The 22453-nt window shown below is 48.6% G+C and overlaps 1 protein-coding gene across 1 annotated transcript in view; it reads left to right on the forward strand.

The window, feature by feature from the left end:
• Positions 1-22453, forward strand: part of adgrd2 (adhesion G protein-coupled receptor D2) — a 151835-nt gene that overhangs the window by 94737 nt on the left and 34645 nt on the right. The window contains exons 22-24 of the mRNA XM_073052585.1: positions 100-153; positions 6318-6462; positions 9231-9310. Of these exons, the coding sequence (XP_072908686.1) occupies positions 100-153; positions 6318-6462; positions 9231-9310 (279 nt within the window). The remainder of the gene's footprint in view (positions 1-99; positions 154-6317; positions 6463-9230; positions 9311-22453) is intronic.

A 22453-nucleotide genomic window follows, 5' to 3' on the forward strand; every position in this document is an offset into this window, starting at 1 on the left:
CAAGCGTGCTAGGTAAGAATTGCGGCTCTGATAACAGAGGCAGAGACTCTGATCAGGTCACTTCACTAACAACGTTCTGTGGATTCTGCCCTTCAACAGGTGAGAAGTGCCGTTAAGAGAATGAGAGAGAAAAAGAAAGCATTATCTTTCAAGGTGGGTATAGCCGGTTTGTAAATACCGTCGGGTGGATCATGCTTCCTTAACCAGGAAGTGTAGTAACAGTGAATGGCAGGAGACTGTTAAATGTTGGCATTCCGAAGATCAGAGTGATGATAATACAGAGGAGCAACACACACAAAATGCTGGTGGAACACAGCAGGCCAGGCAGCATCTATAGGAAGAAGTAAAGTCGGGCCGAGACCCTTTGTGTGTGTCGCTTGAATTTCCAGCATCTGTAGATTTTTTCGTGTTTGCATTTATAATACAGTGGATTCCGGTTAATTGAGCCATCAGTTAATTGGGCAGCCACTTATTGGGTCAACTCTTAAAATCAAAATCTAATTGAGAAAATTGCCAGGAGTCCCTTCATTTATTTGGGACACTATGCTGCTTAATTGGGACAGGAAACTGTTGCCAAATAGTTTCTAACTGTCATCGGTCCATTGCACTTGCACAACTGTTAAACTTTTTATACATTTTTAACTATTTCCATGAAACTTTGGCTAATTGGGGTAGCCATTTAATTGGGCCATAATGGTCCCAATATGTCCTAATTAATCTGAATCTACAAATGTTTGTACTTAAATAATAACAATAACTTATTTGTAGAGCACTTTTCATACAAATGATGTAGTACAAGGTGCTTTACATTGGGGTAAAAGTGCAAACATGAAAATAAAATAAAAATCAAAAATAAAAATAAACATGGAAATAAAAGGCAAAAAGACATTGGTTAAAATCAAGGTTAAATAAATAAGTTTTGAACTATTGTTTAAAATTGCCAGCTGAGTCTGTATCCCTTATAGTTTTAGGTATTGAATTCCACAGATTAGGAGTGTGGTTCAAAAAAGCTGACCTGCCAATTATCTTTTGGTTAGTTTAAATTTAAGAGACCGGTGGAAGACCTGAGAACTCGAGCAGGATTATAAAATAAAATCAAATCTGTGATATACTCCAGTCCCAGATCTTTAACAGCTTTAAAAACAAGTGAAAAAAAGTTTACAATCAATTCCAAAAGATACAAGAAGCCAATGCAGAGTAGCTAGGATGGGAGTGATATGTTCCCTCATCCTGGTTTTAGCCACAAGTGTTAGAGTGGTCAGACTTTGGTGAGAACAGGCACTGACCAGAACTTGTGTTTGAGAAGCTGGAGTCATAGCAAGTGTAAGCAGTGTGGTAGTTCAGATAGTGGAACGCTCCTCCTGTAAGATGTGGGATTTCAGGGTGCCTACAAGTCTCCCTGATGACTACATCTGCAGGAAGTGCATCCAACTTCAGCTCCTGACTGGCAGCATCAAGGAAATGGAACTGGAGCTGGATGCACTCCAGGAGGCTGAAAACTTCATAGAGGGATCTTTTACTGGGATGGTCGCACCCAGAGTGCAGGCTTCAGATAGTAGACGGGTGACCACCAGGAGAAGTAAGGGAGTCAGCAGTCAGTGCGGGTTCCTCTGTGTCCACTCCCCTCAGCAACAAGTATACCCCTTTGAAGGGGAGGGGGATGACCAATCAGGGCACAGCAGCAGCAACCAACCCAGTGGCACTGTGGCCAGTTCAGCAGGACAGGGTAAGTCAGGTAGAGCGATGATAGGATACTCAGTAGTTTGTGGGATGGACAGGAAATCTGTGGTCGTGAAAGAGATGCCAAGATGGTGTGCTGCCTCCCAGGTGCTAGGGTCCAGGATGTCTCACAGTGGCTGCAGAAGGTTCTCAAGAGGGAGGGTGAGCAGCCAGACGTTGTGGTGTACATTGGCACCAATGACATGGGTGCAGTGAGTATAGGGTGTTATGGAAGAGGCTGAAGGATAGGACCTCCAAAATAGTAATCTCTGGATTACTCCCAAAACCACTTGCTAGTCAGAGCAGGAATGGGATAATAGTACAGATGAATGAGTGGCTGAGGAAGTGGTGCAGGGGGCAGGGTTTCTGATTTCTGGACCATTGGGATCTTTTCTGGAGAAGGTATGACCTGTAAGGAAAGGAGGAGCTACACCTGAACCCCAGGGGGATAAATATACTTGGGATAGGTTTGCTAGAGCTGCTGAAGAGGGATTACAGTAAGTTGGCAGAGGGAGGAAAGCAGAGTGGTGAGGATGGTACAGTTGGCAGACAAGTCAATGCAGTGTGTAGTGAGACTGCGAGGGAGGACAGGCAGATGGTAGGAAATTACAGTCAGTGAGATAACATGGGGGCAAAATCAAAAAGGGTGATGAATACAGGACTGAAGGTGGTACATTTGAATGCACACAGTATACAGAATAAGGGAGATAATCTTGTAGTGCAGTTAGAGATTAGAAGGTATGATGTTGTGGACATCACTGAGTCGTGGCTGAAAGAAGATCATGGTTGGGAGATTAACATCCAAGAATATACACTGTATTGAAAGAACAGACAGGTACACAAAAGGAGTAGGGAGGCTTTGTTGGTAAAAAATGAAATCAAATCCTTAGAAAGAGGTCACATAGGATTGGAAGATGTAGAGTCCTTGTCGATAGAGTTAAGAGCTACAAGGGTATAAAGACCCTGACGAGAGTTATATACAGGCCAGGATGTGGGTTACAAATTACAATGGGAGATAGGAAAGACATGTAAAAAGGGCAATGTTATGATTGTCATGGGGGATTTCAAATTGCAGGTAGGTTGGGAGAATCCAGTTGGTGCTGGATACCAAGAAAAGGAAATTGTAGAATGCCTACAAGATGGTTTTTTGGAGCAGCTTACGGCTAGGCTCCCTAGGGGAAAGGCAATTCTTGTTTGAGTGTTATGTAATGAACCATATTTGATTAGGGAGCTTAAGGTAAAGGAACCCTTGGGAGACAGTGATCATAATATATAGAATTCACTCTGCAGTTTGAGAGGGAGAAGATAAAGTCAGACGTATCAAGTACAGTAGAGTGAATCACAGAGGCATGGGATAGGAGCTAGCCAAGGTTAATAGGAAGGGGACACAAGCAGGGTTGATAGCAGAGCAGCAATGGCTGAAGTTTCTGGGAGCCATTTGGAAGGCACAGGATAGATACGTCCCAAAGATGAAGAAGTATTCTAAAAGGAGGGCAAGATAACTGTGAGTGACAAAGGAAGTCAAAGACAGAATAAAAGCAAAAGAGCACATTTAATACGGTATAGCAAAAATAAGTGGGAAGTTAGAGGATTGGGAAGCTTTTAAAACCAACAGAAGGCAACTAAAAAAGTATAAGGAGAGTAAAGATGAAATATTAAGGTAAGCTAGCCAATAATATCAAAGAGAATACCAAATTTTTATCAGATATTTAAAGAGTAAAAGAGAGGCAAGAGTGGATATTGGAAAGTGACGCTGGAGAGATAGTAATGGGGACAAATTTAACAGGTATTTTCTGTCTGTCTTCGCTGTGGAAGACACTAGCAGTATGCCAGAGATTCGAAAGTGTCAGGCGGCAGATGTGAGTGCAATTGCTATTATTAAGGGAAACATGCTTGGGAAACTGAAATGTCTGAGCGTAAATAAGTTATCTGGACCAGATGGACTGCACCCCAGGGTTCTGAATGAGGTAGCTAAAGAGATTGTGGAGGCATTAGTAATGATCTTATAAGAATCACAATATTCTGGAATGGTTCCAGTGGACTGGAAAATTGCGAATGTTACTCCTCTCTTTTAGAAGAGAGAGAGGCAGAAGAAAGGAAATTAAGGCCAGTAACCCGACTTCAGTGATTGGAAAGATGCTGGTGTCCATTACTAAGGATGAGGTTTTGGGGTACTTGGAGGCACATGATAAAGTAGGCCATAGTAAGCATGGTTTCCTTAAGGGGAAACCTTGCTTGACAAATCTGTTGGAATTTTTTAAGGAAATAACAGACAGGATAGACAAAGGAGAGACAGTGGATGTTCTTTACTTGGACTTTCAAAAGGCCTGTTTAACAAGATAAGAGCTCATGGTAACACAGGAAAGGTACTAGCATGGATAGAAGGTTGGTTGACTGGAAGGAATCGGAATAAAGGGGGCCTTTTCTGATTGGCTGCCAGAGGCTAGAGTTGTTCCACTGGGGTCTGTGTTAGGAGGGCTGCTTTTCACCTTATTGTCAACAAGTTGTGTGATGGAATTGATAGCGTTCTGGCCGAGTATGCAGATGATACAAAGACAGATGGAGGGACAGGTAGTGTTGAAGAAGCATGAGGTCTGCAGGACGACTTGGACAGATTGGGAGAATGTGCAAAGAAGAGGAAGATGGAATATAGTGTAGGGAAGTGTACGGTCATGCTGGTTAGTAGAAGGAGTAAACGCTATTTTCTAAACAGGAGAAAATTCAAAAATCAGAGTTGTAAAGGGACTTAGAAGTCCTTGTGCTGGATTCCCCAAGGATTAACTTGCAGGTTAAGTCGGTGGGGAAGAAGGCAAGCGCAATGTTAGCATTCATTTTGAGAGGACTAGAATATAAAAGCAATGCTGAGGCTTTTAAAGTCATTGGTCAGACCTCACGGTGCATTGTGAGCAGTTTTGGGCCCATTATCTAAGAAAAGATATGCTGGCATTGGAGGGGATCCAGAGGAGGTTCACGAGAATGATTCTGGGAATGAAAGGGTTAAGGTATGTGGAACATTTGATGACTTTGGCCCTTTATTCATTGGAATTTAGAAGGATGAGGGGGGAATCTCATTGAAATCTATTGAATATGGAAAGGCCTAGACAGACTAAATGTAGAGAGGATGTTTCCTATAATGGAACTCTAGGACCAGAGAGCACAGCCTCAGAATGGAGGGTCATCCATTTAGAACAGAGACAAGGAGGAATTGCTTTAGCCAGAGGGTGGTGAATCTGTGCAAGTCATTGCCACAGGTGGCTGTGGAGGCCACGCCATTGGGCATATTCAAAGCGGAGGTTGATAGGTTCTTGGTTAGTCAGAGCATCAAAGGTTATGGAGAGAAGGCAGGAGAATGGGGTTGAGAGGGGTAATAAATCAGCCATAATTGAATAGCAGAGCAGACTTGATGGGCCGACTAGCCTAATTCTGTTCCTCTTTCTTATGGTCATAAAGTCTAGCAGCAATGTTCTAAATGAGTTGAAAGTTTGTCAATAGATTGCTTTGGACAGCCAGTAAAAAGTGCATTGGTGTGAATTGTTCAGCATCATTACATGACAGAAACAGAAATAACTTTGCAATATTTCCTAAGTGTAGAAATGCTGCTGTAGTCACTTTCTTTATGGCTATTTAAAATTCAAATCTGAATCAAGGATAACACCCAAACTTGTCACTTCAGATTTTACAAGAGCCATCTTCCCAAGTTTATCAAGAAGTTTATCTCTCTTGCCTTTATCCATGCACTTGCAGAAAAAGTTAACATTCAAAACAACTGGAATGTTGGTCTTTATTCAAAATCAAAGTCAAGTTTATTGTCAAAAGTACAAATACATGTATGCACAGGTGCGATGAAAAACTTACTTGTAGCAGCATCACAGAATCAAAGAAGCATTCACCAGAAAAGCATAAATTAAGCAAATTGTACACATTTCTATAAGAAAACTACAACTAGAATAGAAAAGAACAATGTCCATTGTATGCAAAATGATAGAAGTGGTCATAGCGTGAGATAGGAATGATATACCTCACTAGAATGAGGTAGCGATTGGGGCTGTGCCTGTTGGTTCAAGAATCAAATGATTGAAAGGAAGTATAAACACAAGAGAGTCTGCAGGTGCTGGAAATTTTGAGCAACACACACAAAATGCTGGAGAAACTCAGCAGATCAGGCAGCCATCTCCTGCCACCAGGCAGGATGTACAAGAGCCTTAGGTACCACACCACCAGGTTCAGGAATGTATTTACCATTCCACTATCAGGCTCTTGAACTGGCATGGATAATTCCGTTCACCTCAACTCTAAACTGATTTCACAGCCTACAGACTCACTTTCAAGGACTCTACAACTCATGTTCTCAGTATGATTGACTTATTTATATATTGGTTTTATTTACTAATTGCACAATTTGTACTCTTTTGCACATTGGTTGTTTGTCCGTCTTGTTTATTTATAGTTTTTCAAAAATTCTATTGCACCGCTTTAGTTTATTGGAAATGCCTGCAAGAAAATTAATCTCAAGGTCATATATGGTAACACAGACATACTTTGATAATAAATTTACTTTTACTTTGGCTTGCTGTAACCATGTGCCGTTTCTACTGCAGAGCTGTACGAACTCCAGGCCTTCGAGCTGCCTATCAGGTCTGAGAACGACCCCCACACTTAGTGCTGGAGAATGTTCCGTTCCCCCGCCTGCGAGGGATGCTTCAAACTCACCCATCTCAACCAAGAGATCAACTGTCAGTGAAGGTAACCAGTTAACCCTGGTATTTCTACACTTCCGTCCCCATTGCCCACTCTCACCCTTGTGGAAAATCAATATAAAACTACAAAACACACTGCAACCCCTAACCCTTTTACTCTGGGTTCTCCTCCATTCTTTAGTGGGCATGCCACGTTGGTGCTGGATGTGTGGTAACACCTTCAGGCTGTCCTTAGCTCATCCTCAGGTTGTGTTGGTGATTAAGATCTATCCTGTGCCCAACATAATTGATGCCATTATGGAGAAGGGGCGCCAGTGGCTATACTTCACTAGGAGTTTGAAGAGATTTGGTATGAGGCCAAAGACTCCAGTAAGTTTCTACAGACGTACCATGGAGAGCATTCTAACTGGTTCCATCACCGTCCGGTATGGAGAGGCCACTGTACAGGATCAGAAAAAGCTGCAGAAAGTTGTAAACTCAGTCAGCCCCATTATAGGCACTAGCCTCCTCACCATCAAGAAAATCTTCGAAAGGTGATGCCTCAAAAAAGCAGCATCCATCATTAAGAACCCCCATCACCCAGGATATGCCCCATTCTTATTACTGCCATCAGAGAGGAGGTACAGGAGCCTGAAGACACACACTCAACATTTTGAGAACAACTTCTTCCCCTCTGCCATCGGATTTATGAACAGTCCGTGAATTCGTGAACACTGCCTCACTATTCTGCTCTCTTTTTGCATGGCTTATTTATATATATTTCACACAAAACAACAAATTTCATGACATCTGCTAATGATAAACCTGATTCTGATTCTAACATAAATGACATATTTTACTGTACATTTAAATGTATGTGTAGTAAGTAAGTGAACCTCAATCTGAATCTTGCTTTCCAGTCCTGGGGAAGGGTCTCAGCCTGAAATGTCGACTGTTTATTCCCTTCTGTAGGTGCTGCCTGACCTGCTGAGTTCCTCCAGTGATTTTGTGTGTGTTGCTAACATATCTTTCTTTGATTATGTTCCCCCTAAGTGCTTTGTTACTTCAAGGCCTACTCCCTTAACACAGAACAGTGTAACTGGCTCTTCGGCCCACAAAGTCTGTGCTAGTCATGATGCTGACCTAAACCTCTTCTGTCTGTACATGATCCGTATGCCCTCATCATCATCATTATGTGTCATATGATGTGAGCGATCATGGTCTTTCCATGACTCTTAGTGTTCTTGGCAAATTCTTCTACAGAGGTCATTTGTCATTACCTTCTTCTGGGCAATGTCTTTACAAGATGGTGACTCAGCCATCATCCATACTCTTCAGAGATGATCTGCCTGGTGTCAGTGGTTGCATAACCAGGACTTATGATACGCACCAGTTGCTCATACGACTTTGCACTGTTTGCTCCCATGGGTTCCTATGACCCTGACTGGGGTGGGGGGGGGCTAAGCTGGTGCTATACTTTGCCCAAGGGTGACCTGCGGGCTAGCGGAGGGAAGGAGCACCTTACACCTCCTTTGGTAGAGATGCATCTCCACCCCACCACCCACATGTCCCTCTAGGCCATGAATATTCACATGTCTATGTGCATTTACCTCACCACTATTGTATCTGCTTCTACCACTATCCCTGGCGGCCTATTCCACGCACCTTCCATTCCCTGTGTAAGATAACTCGCCCTGCACATCTCCTTTAAACTTACCCCTCCCACGGTTAATGCTTGCCCTCTCGTATTTCTGGGAGAAAGATTCCAACTGTCTATCCCATCTATTGCTCTCACCGCTGCCATCAGGGAGGAGGTTCAGGAACCTAAAGACACACACTCAATGTTTTAGACTGGCTTCTTCCCCTCAGCCATCAGATTTCTGAATGGACAATGAACCAAAGTACACTGCCTCACTTTTTTCCGCACGGCTTATTTAATTTAATTTTTAAAAATATGTTGATTGATTGATTGAAATACAGCATGGAATCGGCCCTTCTGGTCCTTCGAGCCGAGCCACACAGCAATCCCCAGATTTAACCCCAGCCTAATCACAGGACAATTTACAACCTACCAACCGGCACGACTTTGGAATGTGGGAGGAAACCGGAGCACCCGAAGGAAACCCACGTGGTCACGGGGAGAACGTACAAGCTCCTTACTGGCAGCAGTGGGAATTGAACCCGGATCACTGGTACCACAAAGTGTTGCGCTAATGTACCACCCCACTGTAGCGTAGTGGTTAGCACAATGCCTTAGAGTACCAGCTAACCACAATGTCAATGCATGCCCCTAGAATATCTGGGAAAAAGTTTCCATGTATCTATTCCTCACATTGTTACTATGAAGGAGGTGGTACAGGACCCTGAAGACACACACTCAGTGTTTCAGGAACAGCTTCTTCCCCTCCGCCAAAATATTTCTGAATGGACAATGAACCCAGTTATACTACCTCATTATTTTTCGCTCTCTTTTTGCATTACTTTTTGCATTAAAGAATAAATTAATTTTTTAAAAATATATTTCTTATTGTAATTTACAGATTTTTATTATTATGTATTGCAATGTCCTGCTGCTGAACAACAAATTTCATGACATGTGCCTGTGATATCCAACCTGATTCTGATTCTAATATTACTTATAACCCTCTATCAGCTCTCCCCCTCAGCCTCAACAATCCAAGAAGAACAGCCCACATTTGCCCAAACTTTAGTTATAACTCATACCCTCTAATCGATTGCGCTGAGTATTAATCACACACTGATATTCTGACTCCGGTTCTTACCCTGCCTCTGGGTTTGAGCTGCCTCTCTAATTGTGACTCTTTCTGATTTTAGACAAAGCAAAGGCATTCCGTGGGGAACTGGGAGCGGAAGGTCTGACACGATTGTCAACGAACACAACCGCAGATAAAAAAGTAAGTTATGGTCAACAAATGGATGTAAGATTCATTCTGTAGAAGTCCACACATCATGATTCATCGGGATGATCACATGGTTAACGAGATCAACAAATTTGCAAATGAGACCAAGATTGGCCACGTGGTGGGCAGCAGGGAGAACTATCAAAGCTTGCCATGGAATCGGTCCAGCTGGAAAAAATGGGCTGAGAAACAGCAGATGGAATTTAATGGAGGCAACTTCAAGGTGTTGCACTTCGGTAGGACCAGCCAGGGTAGGACTAATACGGTGAACGGTCGGTCGGTCACTGAGGAGTGCAGTAGAACAAAGGAATCTGAGCACACAGATCCATAATTCCTTGAAAAGTATTGTCACTGGGTGAAAGGGTTGTAAAGAAAACTTTTGGCACATTGGCTTTCGTAAATCAATGTGTTGAGTAAAGGTGTTGGTGTGTTACGTTGAAGTTGTAAATAATGTTGGTGAGGCCTAACTTGGAGTATTGAGTCCAGTCTTGGTCACCTACTTTCACTAAGCTTGAAAGAGTGCAGGAAAAAAATTACAAGCATGTTGCTGGAACTTGAGGACCTGAGTTATAGGGAAAGGTTGAGTAGGTTAGGACATCATTCCCTGGAGCATAGGAGAGTGACGGGGTATTTCATAGAGGTGTACAATTTATCAGGGGTACAGATAGGGTAAATGCAAGCAGGCTTTTTCCGCTCAGGCTGGGTAAGGCTAGAAGTTAAGGTCCTAGGATAAGGGTGAAAGGTAAAATGGTGAAAGGGAATTTGAGTGGGAGCTTCTTCACTCTGAGGGTGGTGAGATCGTGAAATGAGCTGTCAGCAGAAGTTGTGGATTCAATTTCAATATTTAAGATACGTTTGGATAGGTACATGGGTGGGAGGGGTGTGGGGGTCTATGGCCCAGGTCCACGTTGATGGGACTAGGCAGAACAACATTTCGGCGGAGGCTGGACGGGCTGAAGAGTTTGTTTCAGTGCTCTAGTGCTCTATGACCCTTTGACCCTAAAGAAAGCCTCCCATTGCCAGTGCTCCTTTTAGGGCGTCAGGATGTTTAACTATTTATAGCTACTGTTATCTTTATTAGAGTGTTAGATTGATCTGAGATGAGGTTAAAGGGTCAGCAGAACGTCGTGGGGTGAAGACCTTGTACTGTGCTGTACAGTTCTATGTTCTATAATCACTGTCACGTTCGGATGTATGCTTTCTGCTAATACAATAGAGTTGAATTTCTTCGCGTTCGCCTGAGGACAGATATGGCCAGGGTGTAATATGGGTGTAAAGTGGCATTTCTGATAGTGTCCTGTAGTGGTTCATGAAACGCTTTACAGATCCAGCTGTAAGGTCGGGATTGGATTCCTGTCGCCGTCTGTAAGGAGTTTGTATGTTCTCCTTGTGACCGTTTGGGTTTCCTCCGGGTGCTCTGGTTTCCTCCCACATTCCAAAGATGTACGAGTTAGGGTTAGTGGGTTGTCGGCCTACTGTGCTGATACTGGAAGTATGACAACACTTACAGGCTGTCCCCAGCACATCATTGCTGAATGATTTGATGCAAACGACACATTTCACTGTATGCTTTAATACTTCAATGCACATGTGACAAATGAAGCTAATCTTTGTCTCTTCTTTATCTTATTATCTCCATCGGCACTTTCCTTTTGTGCTGAAGCCTCCAATGAGGCTATGTGAATGAGAAGTGTGTCCCACTGACACTCATACAAGTGCAGAGTCACTAACACAAGAGATTTTGCAGATGCTGGAAATCCAGAACAAAACACAAAAAAAAATGCTGGAAGAACTTAGCAGGTCAGACATATTTTATGGAAATGAATAAACAGTCAATGTTTCGGTCCAAGACCCTTCATCAGGACTGGAAAGTTGCGAGGAGGGAAAGGTGATAGGTGAAGACAGGTGGGTGGGGGAGGAGGCGTGAAGTGAGAAGCTGGGAGGTAAAGATGGGAAAAGTAAAGGGCTGGAGGAGAGAGAATCTGATGGAGAGGATAGTGGACCATGGGTGAAAGGGAAGAAGGAGGGGGCACCAGGGAGGGAGGTGAGAGGTAGGTGAGGAGACTAGTTAAGAGATCCGAGTAGGGAATTGATAAAGAGGGAAGGGGGAGGGGAAAATTAATGCTAGTTGAAGAAATCGATGTTCGTGCGATCAGGTTGGAAGCTACCTAGTTGGGATATGAGGTGATGCTCCTCCAGCCTCAGAGTAGCCTCATCGTTGCTGTAGAGGAGGAAACGGACCAACATGTTGGAATGGGAATGGGGACAGGAATTAAACTGTTTGGCCACCAGGAAATCCCTCAACCGCTCTGTGAATGCATTACACCACAGCTCAGTAGTGATCTCATTGAATGACAGGACCAGATATTCTGAGCCGTTACTACCAATTGTTTTGCAGTGTCGCTGTGCTGAGGTAGCTGATTCATGTCCAGGGCAATAACCGAGCTCAACACTTCCAAATCAGACAGGGAAAAGGGGAAACTCTCCATGTTCTTATTCATTTATTTAATGGGATACTGCATGGACCAGGCTTTCCGACTCCTGCCACCCTGCAACCCCGATTTAACCCTCGCCTAATCACAGCTCAATTTACAATGACCAATTAACCTACCAACCCGTAGGTCTGTGGACGCTGGAAGGAAACCAGAGCACCAGGAGGAAACCCACGCATTTCACAAGAAGGAATGTACAGCCTTCCGTACAGAGCACGCTGGAACTGGATTCCGTACCTTGAAGCCCAGAGCTGTAATAGGGTCGCACTAACCGCTACACAACCGTGACACCCCAAAATTGAACAAAGTCTGATGGCCCAGAATTGAACCCACACCAGCTGCTTGGAAAACAGCAAGACTACTGCTATGCCACCACTGCTCCCTTTCTCCAGTCCAGACTGTCCTTCAGTGTCCCACTCCCTAATGGACTCTGATCCAGACTGTCGTTCAGGACCCCACTCCCTAATGGACTCTGATCCGGACTGTCGTTCAGGACCCCCACTCTCTAATGGACTCTGACCAAGACTGTCGTTCAGGGTCCCACTCCCTAATGGACTCTGACCCAGACTGTCGTTCAGAGTCCCACTCCCTAATGGACTCTGATCCGGACTGTCGTTCAGGACCCCCACTCTCTAATGGACTCTGACCCAGACTGTCGTTCACTGTCCCACTCCCTAATGGACTCTGACCCAGACTGTCGTTCACTGTCCCACTCCCTAATGGACTCTGACCCAGACTGTCGTTCACTGTCCCACTCCCTAATGGACTCTGACCCGGACTGTCGTTCAGAGTCCCACTCCCTAATGGACTCTGACCCGGACTGTCGTTCAGAACCCCACTCCCTAATGGACTCTGACCCAGACTGTCGTTCAGGGTCCCACTCCCTACTGGACTCTGATCCGGACTGTCGTTCAGGACCCCACTCCCTAATGGACTCTGACCCAGACTGTCGTTCAGTGTCCCACTCCCTAATGGACTCTGATCTGGACTGTCATTCAGGACCCCCACTCCATAATGGACTCTGATCTGGACTGTCGTTCAGGACCCCACTCCCTAATGGACTCTGACCCAGACTGTCGTTCAGAGTCCCACTCCCTAATGGACTCTGATCTGGACTGTCATTCAGGACCCCCACTCCATAATGGACTCTGATCTGGACTGTCGTTCAGGACCCCACTCCCTAATGGACTCTGATCCGGACTGTCGTTCAGGACCCCACTCCCTAATGGACTCTGATCCGGACTGTCGTTCAGTGTCCCACTCCCTAATGGACTCTGATCCGGACTGTCGTTCAGGACCCCACTCCCTAATGGACTCTGATCCGGACTGTCGTTCAGTGTCCCACTCCCTAATGGACTCTGATCCGGACTGTCGTTCAGGACCCCACTCCCTAATGGACTCTGATCCGGACTGTCGTTCAGGACCCCCACTCCATAATGGACTCTGATCCGGACTGTCGTTCAGGACCCCCACTCCATAATGGACTCTGATCCGGACTGTCGTTCAGGGTCCCACTCCCTACTGGACTCTGATCCGGACTGTCGTTCAGGACCCCACTCCCTAATGGACTCTGATCCGGACTGTCGTTCAGGACCCCCACTCCATAATGGACTCTGATCCGGACTGTTGTTCAGTGTCCCACTCCATAATGGACTCTGATCTGGACTGTCGTTCAGTGTCCCACTCCCTAATGGACTCTGATCCGGACTGTCGTTCAGGGTCCCACTCTCTAATGGATTCTGATCCGGACTGTCGTTCAGGGTCCCACTCTCTAATGGATTCTGATCCGGACTGTCGTTCAGAGTCCCACTCCCTAATGGACTCTGATCCGGACTGTCGTTCAGGGTCCCACTCCCTAATGGACTCTGACCCAGACTGTCGTTCAGAGTCCCACTCCCTAATGGACCCTGATCTGGACTGTCGTTCAGGACCCCCACTCCATAATGGACTCTGATCTGGACTGTCATTCAGGGCCCCACTCCCTAATGGACTCTGATCCGGACTGTCGTTCAGGACCCCCACTCCATAATGGACTCTGATCCGGACTGTCATTCAGTGTCCCACTCCCTAATGGACTCTGATCCGGACTGTCGTTCAGGACCCCACTCCCTAATGGACTCTGATTCGGACTGTCGTTCAGGGTCCCACTCTCTAATGGATTCTGATCCAGACTGTCGTTCAGGGTCCCCACTCCCTAATGGACTCTGATCCGGACTGTCGTTCAGGGTCCCCACTCCCTAATGGACTCTGATCCGGACTGTCGTTCAGGGTCCCCACTCCCTAATGGACTCTGATCCGGACTGTCGTTCAGGGTCCCACTCCCTAATGGACTCTGATCCAGACTGTCGTTCAGAGTCCCACTCCCTAATGGACTCTGATCCAGACTGTCGTTCAGAGTCCCACTCCCTAATGGACTCTGACCCGGACTGTCATTCGGGACCCCACTCCCTAATGGACTCTGATCCGGACTGTCGTTCAGGGTCCCACTCCCTAATGGACTCTGACCCAGACTGTCGTTCAGAGTCCCACTCCCTAATGGACCCTGATCTGGACTGTCGTTCAGGACCCCCACTCCATAATGGACTCTGATCTGGACTGTCGTTCAGGACCCCACTCCCTAATGGACTCTGATCCGGACTGTCGTTCAGGACCCCCACTCCATAATGGACTCTGATCCGGACTGTCGTTCAGTGTCCCACTCCCTAATGGACTCTGATCCGGACTGTCGTTCAGGACCCCACTCCCTAATGGACTCTGATCCGGACTGTCGTTCAGGACCCCACTCCATAATGGACTCTGATCTGGACTGTCGTTCAGGGCCCCACTCCCTAATGGACTCTGATCCGGACTGTCGTTCAGGACCCCCACTCCATAATGGACTCTGATCCGGACTGTCGTTCAGTGTCCCACTCCCTAATGGACTCTGATCCGGACTGTCGTTCAGGACCCCACTCCCTAATGGACTCTGATCCGGACTGTCGTTCAGGACCCCCACTCCATAATGGACTCTGATCCGGACTGTCGTTCAGTGTCCCACTCCATAATGGACTCTGATCCGGACTGTCATTCAGTGTCCCACTCCCTAATGGACTCTGATCCGGACTGTCGTTCAGGACCCCACTCCCTAATGGACTCTGATTCGGACTGTCGTTCAGGGTCCCACTCTCTAATGGATTCTGATCCAGACTGTCGTTCAGGGTCCCCACTCCCTAATGGACTCTGATCCGGACTGTCGTTCAGGGTCCCCACTCCCTAATGGACTCTGATCCGGACTGTCGTTCAGGGTCCCCACTCCCTAATGGACTCTGATCCGGACTGTCGTTCAGGGTCCCACTCCCTAATGGACTCTGATCCAGACTGTCGTTCAGAGTCCCACTCCCTAATGGACTCTGATCCAGACTGTCGTTCAGAGTCCCACTCCCTAATGGACTCTGACCCGGACTGTCATTCGGGACCCCACTCCCTAATGGACTCTGATCCGGACTGTCGTTCAGGGTCCCACTCCCTAATGGACTCTGACCCAGACTGTCGTTCAGAGTCCCACTCCCTAATGGACCCTGATCTGGACTGTCGTTCAGGACCCCCACTCCATAATGGACTCTGATCTGGACTGTCGTTCAGGACCCCACTCCCTAATGGACTCTGATCCGGACTGTCGTTCAGGACCCCCACTCCATAATGGACTCTGATCCGGACTGTCGTTCAGTGTCCCACTCCCTAATGGACTCTGATCCGGACTGTCGTTCAGGACCCCACTCCCTAATGGACTCTGATCCGGACTGTCGTTCAGGACCCCACTCCATAATGGACTCTGATCTGGACTGTCGTTCAGGGCCCCACTCCCTAATGGACTCTGATCCGGACTGTCGTTCAGGACCCCCACTCCATAATGGACTCTGATCCGGACTGTCGTTCAGTGTCCCACTCCCTAATGGACTCTGATCCGGACTGTCGTTCAGGACCCCACTCCCTAATGGACTCTGATCCGGACTGTCGTTCAGGACCCCCACTCCATAATGGACTCTGATCCGGACTGTCGTTCAGTGTCCCACTCCATAATGGACTCTGATCCGGACTGTCGTTCAGTGTCCCACTCCCTAATGGACTCTGATTCGGACTGTCGTTCAGGGTCCCACTCTCTAATGGACTCTGATCCGGACTGTCGTTCAGGACCCCACTCCCTAATGGACTCTGACCCAGACTGTCGTTCAGGGTCCCCACTCCCTAATGGACTCTGATCCGGACTGTCGTTCAGGGTCCCACTCCCTAATGGACTCTGATCCGGACTGTCATTCAGTGTCCCACTCCCTAATGGACTCTGACCCAGACTGTCGTTCAGGGTCCCCACTCCCTAATGGACTCTGATCCGGACTGTTGTTCAGGGTCCCACTTCCTAATGCACTCTGATCCAGACTGTCATTCAGAGTCCCACTCCCTAATGGACTCTGATCCAGACTGTCGTTCAGGACCCCACTCCCTAATGGACTCTGATCCGGACTGTCGTTCAGGGTCCCACCCCCTAATGGACTCTGATCCGGACTGTCGTTCAGGACGCCACTCCCTAATGGACTCTGACCCAGACTGTCGTTCAGGGTCCCACTCCCTACTGGACTGATCCGGACTGTCGTTCAGGACCCCACTCCCTAATGGACTCTGACCCAGACTGTCGTTCAGTGTCCCACTCCCTAATGGACTCTGACCCAGACTGTCGTTCAGAGTCCCACTCCCTAATGGACTCTGATCTGGACTGTCATTCAGGACCCCCACTCCATAATGGACTCTGATCTGGACTGTCGTTCAGGACCCCACTCCCTAATGGACTCTGATCCGGACTGTCGTTCAGGACCCCCACTCCATAATTGACTCTGATCCAGACTGTCGTTCAGTGTCCCACTCCCTAATGGACTCTGATCCGGACTGTCGTTCAGGACCCCATTCCCTAATGGACTCTGATCTGGACTGTCATTCAGGGCCCCACTCCCTAATGGACTCTGATTCGGACTGTCGTTCAGGACCCCACTCCCTAATGGACTCTGACCCAGACTGTCGTTCAGGACCCCACTCCCTAATGGACTCTGATCCAGACTGTCATTCAGGGTCCCACTCCCTAATGGACTCTGATCCGGACTGTCGTTCAGGACCCCCACTCTCTAATGGACTCTGACCCAGACTGTCGTTCACTGTCCCACTCCCTAATGGACTCTGACCCAGACTGTCGTTCACTGTCCCACTCCCTAATGGACTCTGACCCAGACTGTCGTTCACTGTCCCACTCCCTAATGGACTCTGACCCGGACTGTCGTTCAGAGTCCCACTCCCTAATGGACTCTGACCCGGACTGTCGTTCAGAACCCCACTCCCTAATGGACTCTGACCCAGACTGTCGTTCAGGGTCCCACTCCCTACTGGACTCTGATCCGGACTGTCGTTCAGGACCCCACTCCCTAATGGACTCTGACCCAGACTGTCGTTCAGTGTCCCACTCCCTAATGGACTCTGATCTGGACTGTCATTCAGGACCCCCACTCCATAATGGACTCTGATCTGGACTGTCGTTCAGGACCCCACTCCCTAATGGACTCTGACCCAGACTGTCGTTCAGAGTCCCACTCCCTAATGGACTCTGATCTGGACTGTCATTCAGGACCCCCACTCCATAATGGACTCTGATCTGGACTGTCGTTCAGGACCCCACTCCCTAATGGACTCTGATCCGGACTGTCGTTCAGGACCCCACTCCCTAATGGACTCTGATCCGGACTGTCGTTCAGTGTCCCACTCCCTAATGGACTCTGATCCGGACTGTCGTTCAGGACCCCACTCCCTAATGGACTCTGATCCGGACTGTCGTTCAGTGTCCCACTCCCTAATGGACTCTGATCCGGACTGTCGTTCAGGACCCCACTCCCTAATGGACTCTGATCCGGACTGTCGTTCAGGACCCCCACTCCATAATGGACTCTGATCCGGACTGTCGTTCAGGACCCCCACTCCATAATGGACTCTGATCCGGACTGTCGTTCAGGGTCCCACTCCCTACTGGACTCTGATCCGGACTGTCGTTCAGGACCCCACTCCCTAATGGACTCTGATCCGGACTGTCGTTCAGGACCCCCACTCCATAATGGACTCTGATCCGGACTGTTGTTCAGTGTCCCACTCCATAATGGACTCTGATCTGGACTGTCGTTCAGTGTCCCACTCCCTAATGGACTCTGATCCGGACTGTCGTTCAGGGTCCCACTCTCTAATGGATTCTGATCCGGACTGTCGTTCAGGGTCCCACTCTCTAATGGATTCTGATCCGGACTGTCGTTCAGAGTCCCACTCCCTAATGGACTCTGATCCGGACTGTCGTTCAGGGTCCCACTCCCTAATGGACTCTGACCCAGACTGTCGTTCAGAGTCCCACTCCCTAATGGACCCTGATCTGGACTGTCGTTCAGGACCCCCACTCCATAATGGACTCTGATCTGGACTGTCATTCAGGGCCCCACTCCCTAATGGACTCTGATCCGGACTGTCGTTCAGGACCCCCACTCCATAATGGACTCTGATCCGGACTGTCATTCAGTGTCCCACTCCCTAATGGACTCTGATCCGGACTGTCGTTCAGGACCCCACTCCCTAATGGACTCTGATTCGGACTGTCGTTCAGGGTCCCACTCTCTAATGGATTCTGATCCAGACTGTCGTTCAGGGTCCCCACTCCCTAATGGACTCTGATCCGGACTGTCGTTCAGGGTCCCCACTCCCTAATGGACTCTGATCCGGACTGTCGTTCAGGGTCCCCACTCCCTAATGGACTCTGATCCGGACTGTCGTTCAGGGTCCCACTCCCTAATGGACTCTGATCCAGACTGTCGTTCAGAGTCCCACTCCCTAATGGACTCTGATCCAGACTGTCGTTCAGAGTCCCACTCCCTAATGGACTCTGACCCGGACTGTCATTCGGGACCCCACTCCCTAATGGACTCTGATCCGGACTGTCGTTCAGGGTCCCACTCCCTAATGGACTCTGACCCAGACTGTCGTTCAGAGTCCCACTCCCTAATGGACCCTGATCTGGACTGTCGTTCAGGACCCCCACTCCATAATGGACTCTGATCTGGACTGTCGTTCAGGACCCCACTCCCTAATGGACTCTGATCCGGACTGTCGTTCAGGACCCCCACTCCATAATGGACTCTGATCCGGACTGTCGTTCAGTGTCCCACTCCCTAATGGACTCTGATCCGGACTGTCGTTCAGGACCCCACTCCCTAATGGACTCTGATCCGGACTGTCGTTCAGGACCCCACTCCATAATGGACTCTGATCTGGACTGTCGTTCAGGGCCCCACTCCCTAATGGACTCTGATCCGGACTGTCGTTCAGGACCCCCACTCCATAATGGACTCTGATCCGGACTGTCGTTCAGTGTCCCACTCCCTAATGGACTCTGATCCGGACTGTCGTTCAGGACCCCACTCCCTAATGGACTCTGATCCGGACTGTCGTTCAGGACCCCCACTCCATAATGGACTCTGATCCGGACTGTCGTTCAGTGTCCCACTCCATAATGGACTCTGATCCGGACTGTCATTCAGTGTCCCACTCCCTAATGGACTCTGATCCGGACTGTCGTTCAGGACCCCACTCCCTAATGGACTCTGATTCGGACTGTCGTTCAGGGTCCCACTCTCTAATGGATTCTGATCCAGACTGTCGTTCAGGGTCCCCACTCCCTAATGGACTCTGATCCGGACTGTCGTTCAGGGTCCCCACTCCCTAATGGACTCTGATCCGGACTGTCGTTCAGGGTCCCCACTCCCTAATGGACTCTGATCCGGACTGTCGTTCAGGGTCCCACTCCCTAATGGACTCTGATCCAGACTGTCGTTCAGAGTCCCACTCCCTAATGGACTCTGATCCAGACTGTCGTTCAGAGTCCCACTCCCTAATGGACTCTGACCCGGACTGTCATTCGGGACCCCACTCCCTAATGGACTCTGATCCGGACTGTCGTTCAGGGTCCCACTCCCTAATGGACTCTGACCCAGACTGTCGTTCAGAGTCCCACTCCCTAATGGACCCTGATCTGGACTGTCGTTCAGGACCCCCACTCCATAATGGACTCTGATCTGGACTGTCGTTCAGGACCCCACTCCCTAATGGACTCTGATCCGGACTGTCGTTCAGGACCCCCACTCCATAATGGACTCTGATCCGGACTGTCGTTCAGTGTCCCACTCCCTAATGGACTCTGATCCGGACTGTCGTTCAGGACCCCACTCCCTAATGGACTCTGATCCGGACTGTCGTTCAGGACCCCACTCCATAATGGACTCTGATCTGGACTGTCGTTCAGGGCCCCACTCCCTAATGGACTCTGATCCGGACTGTCGTTCAGGACCCCCACTCCATAATGGACTCTGATCCGGACTGTCGTTCAGTGTCCCACTCCCTAATGGACTCTGATCCGGACTGTCGTTCAGGACCCCACTCCCTAATGGACTCTGATCCGGACTGTCGTTCAGGACCCCCACTCCATAATGGACTCTGATCCGGACTGTCGTTCAGTGTCCCACTCCATAATGGACTCTGATCCGGACTGTCGTTCAGTGTCCCACTCCCTAATGGACTCTGATTCGGACTGTCGTTCAGGGTCCCACTCTCTAATGGACTCTGATCCGGACTGTCGTTCAGGACCCCACTCCCTAATGGACTCTGACCCAGACTGTCGTTCAGGGTCCCCACTCCCTAATGGACTCTGATCCGGACTGTCGTTCAGGGTCCCACTCCCTAATGGACTCTGATCCGGACTGTCATTCAGTGTCCCACTCCCTAATGGACTCTGACCCAGACTGTCGTTCAGGGTCCCCACTCCCTAATGGACTCTGATCCGGACTGTTGTTCAGGGTCCCACTTCCTAATGCACTCTGATCCAGACTGTCATTCAGAGTCCCACTCCCTAATGGACTCTGATCCAGACTGTCGTTCAGGACCCCACTCCCTAATGGACTCTGATCCGGACTGTCGTTCAGGGTCCCACCCCCTAATGGACTCTGATCCGGACTGTCGTTCAGGACGCCACTCCCTAATGGACTCTGACCCAGACTGTCGTTCAGGGTCCCACTCCCTACTGGACTGATCCGGACTGTCGTTCAGGACCCCACTCCCTAATGGACTCTGACCCAGACTGTCGTTCAGTGTCCCACTCCCTAATGGACTCTGACCCAGACTGTCGTTCAGAGTCCCACTCCCTAATGGACTCTGATCTGGACTGTCATTCAGGACCCCCACTCCATAATGGACTCTGATCTGGACTGTCGTTCAGGACCCCACTCCCTAATGGACTCTGATCCGGACTGTCGTTCAGGACCCCCACTCCATAATTGACTCTGATCCAGACTGTCGTTCAGTGTCCCACTCCCTAATGGACTCTGATCCGGACTGTCGTTCAGGACCCCATTCCCTAATGGACTCTGATCTGGACTGTCATTCAGGGCCCCACTCCCTAATGGACTCTGATTCGGACTGTCGTTCAGGACCCCACTCCCTAATGGACTCTGACCCAGACTGTCGTTCAGGACCCCACTCCCTAATGGACTCTGATCCAGACTGTCATTCAGGGTCCCACTCCCTAATGGACTCTGATCCGGACTGTCGTTCAGGACCCCACTCCCTAATGGACTCTGATCCGGACTGTCGTTCGGGACCCCACTCCCTAATGGACTCTGATCCGGACTGTCGTTCAGTGTCCCACTCCCTAATGGACTCTGATCCGGACTGTCGTCCACTGATGAATGGACTCAGTTCCAGAGGGTGGTGACTCGGCGGAATTCATTGCCACGGACGGATTTGAAGGCCATGTCATTAGTATAATTAAAGCTGTGGTTGATACATTCTTGATTAGTAAGGGTGTGAAAAGTTGCGGGCTGAAGGCAGGAAAGTACGGTTGGGAGGGAAGATAAATCAATCATGATGGAGTGATAGGACAGGCTCAGTGGGCCAAATGGCCTAATTCTGCTCCTCTATCTTATGGTCTGATGAACGTTTTCCTTTACAGGAAAGGGTTACCTGCTGGATGAATTACTGCCGATGTGACTGGTGTTGTCTAGTGAGGAAGTCCAGACCAGCACCCTCGCATTTTACTCCTTTCCTTTCCTGTCACTCAGTCTCAATCCACCGAGGGTGCCAATTAGGACAGGTGTTGTTTCACCCAGTGACACTCGGTAATGGTGTTAGGTCAGGGCCTGACACCTCTCTTCTGTCCGACTAATTGAATGATATTGATCCGCAGCTCCCGCTAACGGCAACCCGAGCTGGCTCCTCAGTGTTTCCTCGCGGGGGGGAGGCAGGACTGGCAACTCCTCCGGAGGCAACAGCAGAGCTCCATGGTGCTGCTTTGTTCTGAAATGGTCCCGACGAACAGGGGTCAGGAATGTCACCCCTGCCACACCAAACACTTTATTCTGTGCCCGTTAGGATTAAAATGATCTTTTACTTGTCACATGTACATCAAAACCAATCGTGAAACACGTCGCTTTGTGTCAACCCAAATCAATGAGGATTGTGCAAGTTTCACCACGCTTCCTGTACCAACACAGTATGCCCACAACTTACTCATCCTCATGTGTACATCTTTGGACTGTGGGAGGAA

This window comes from Hemitrygon akajei, chromosome 7 (assembly GCF_048418815.1).
Source record: "Hemitrygon akajei chromosome 7, sHemAka1.3, whole genome shotgun sequence".
Classification (NCBI taxonomy): domain Eukaryota; kingdom Metazoa; phylum Chordata; class Chondrichthyes; order Myliobatiformes; family Dasyatidae; genus Hemitrygon; species Hemitrygon akajei.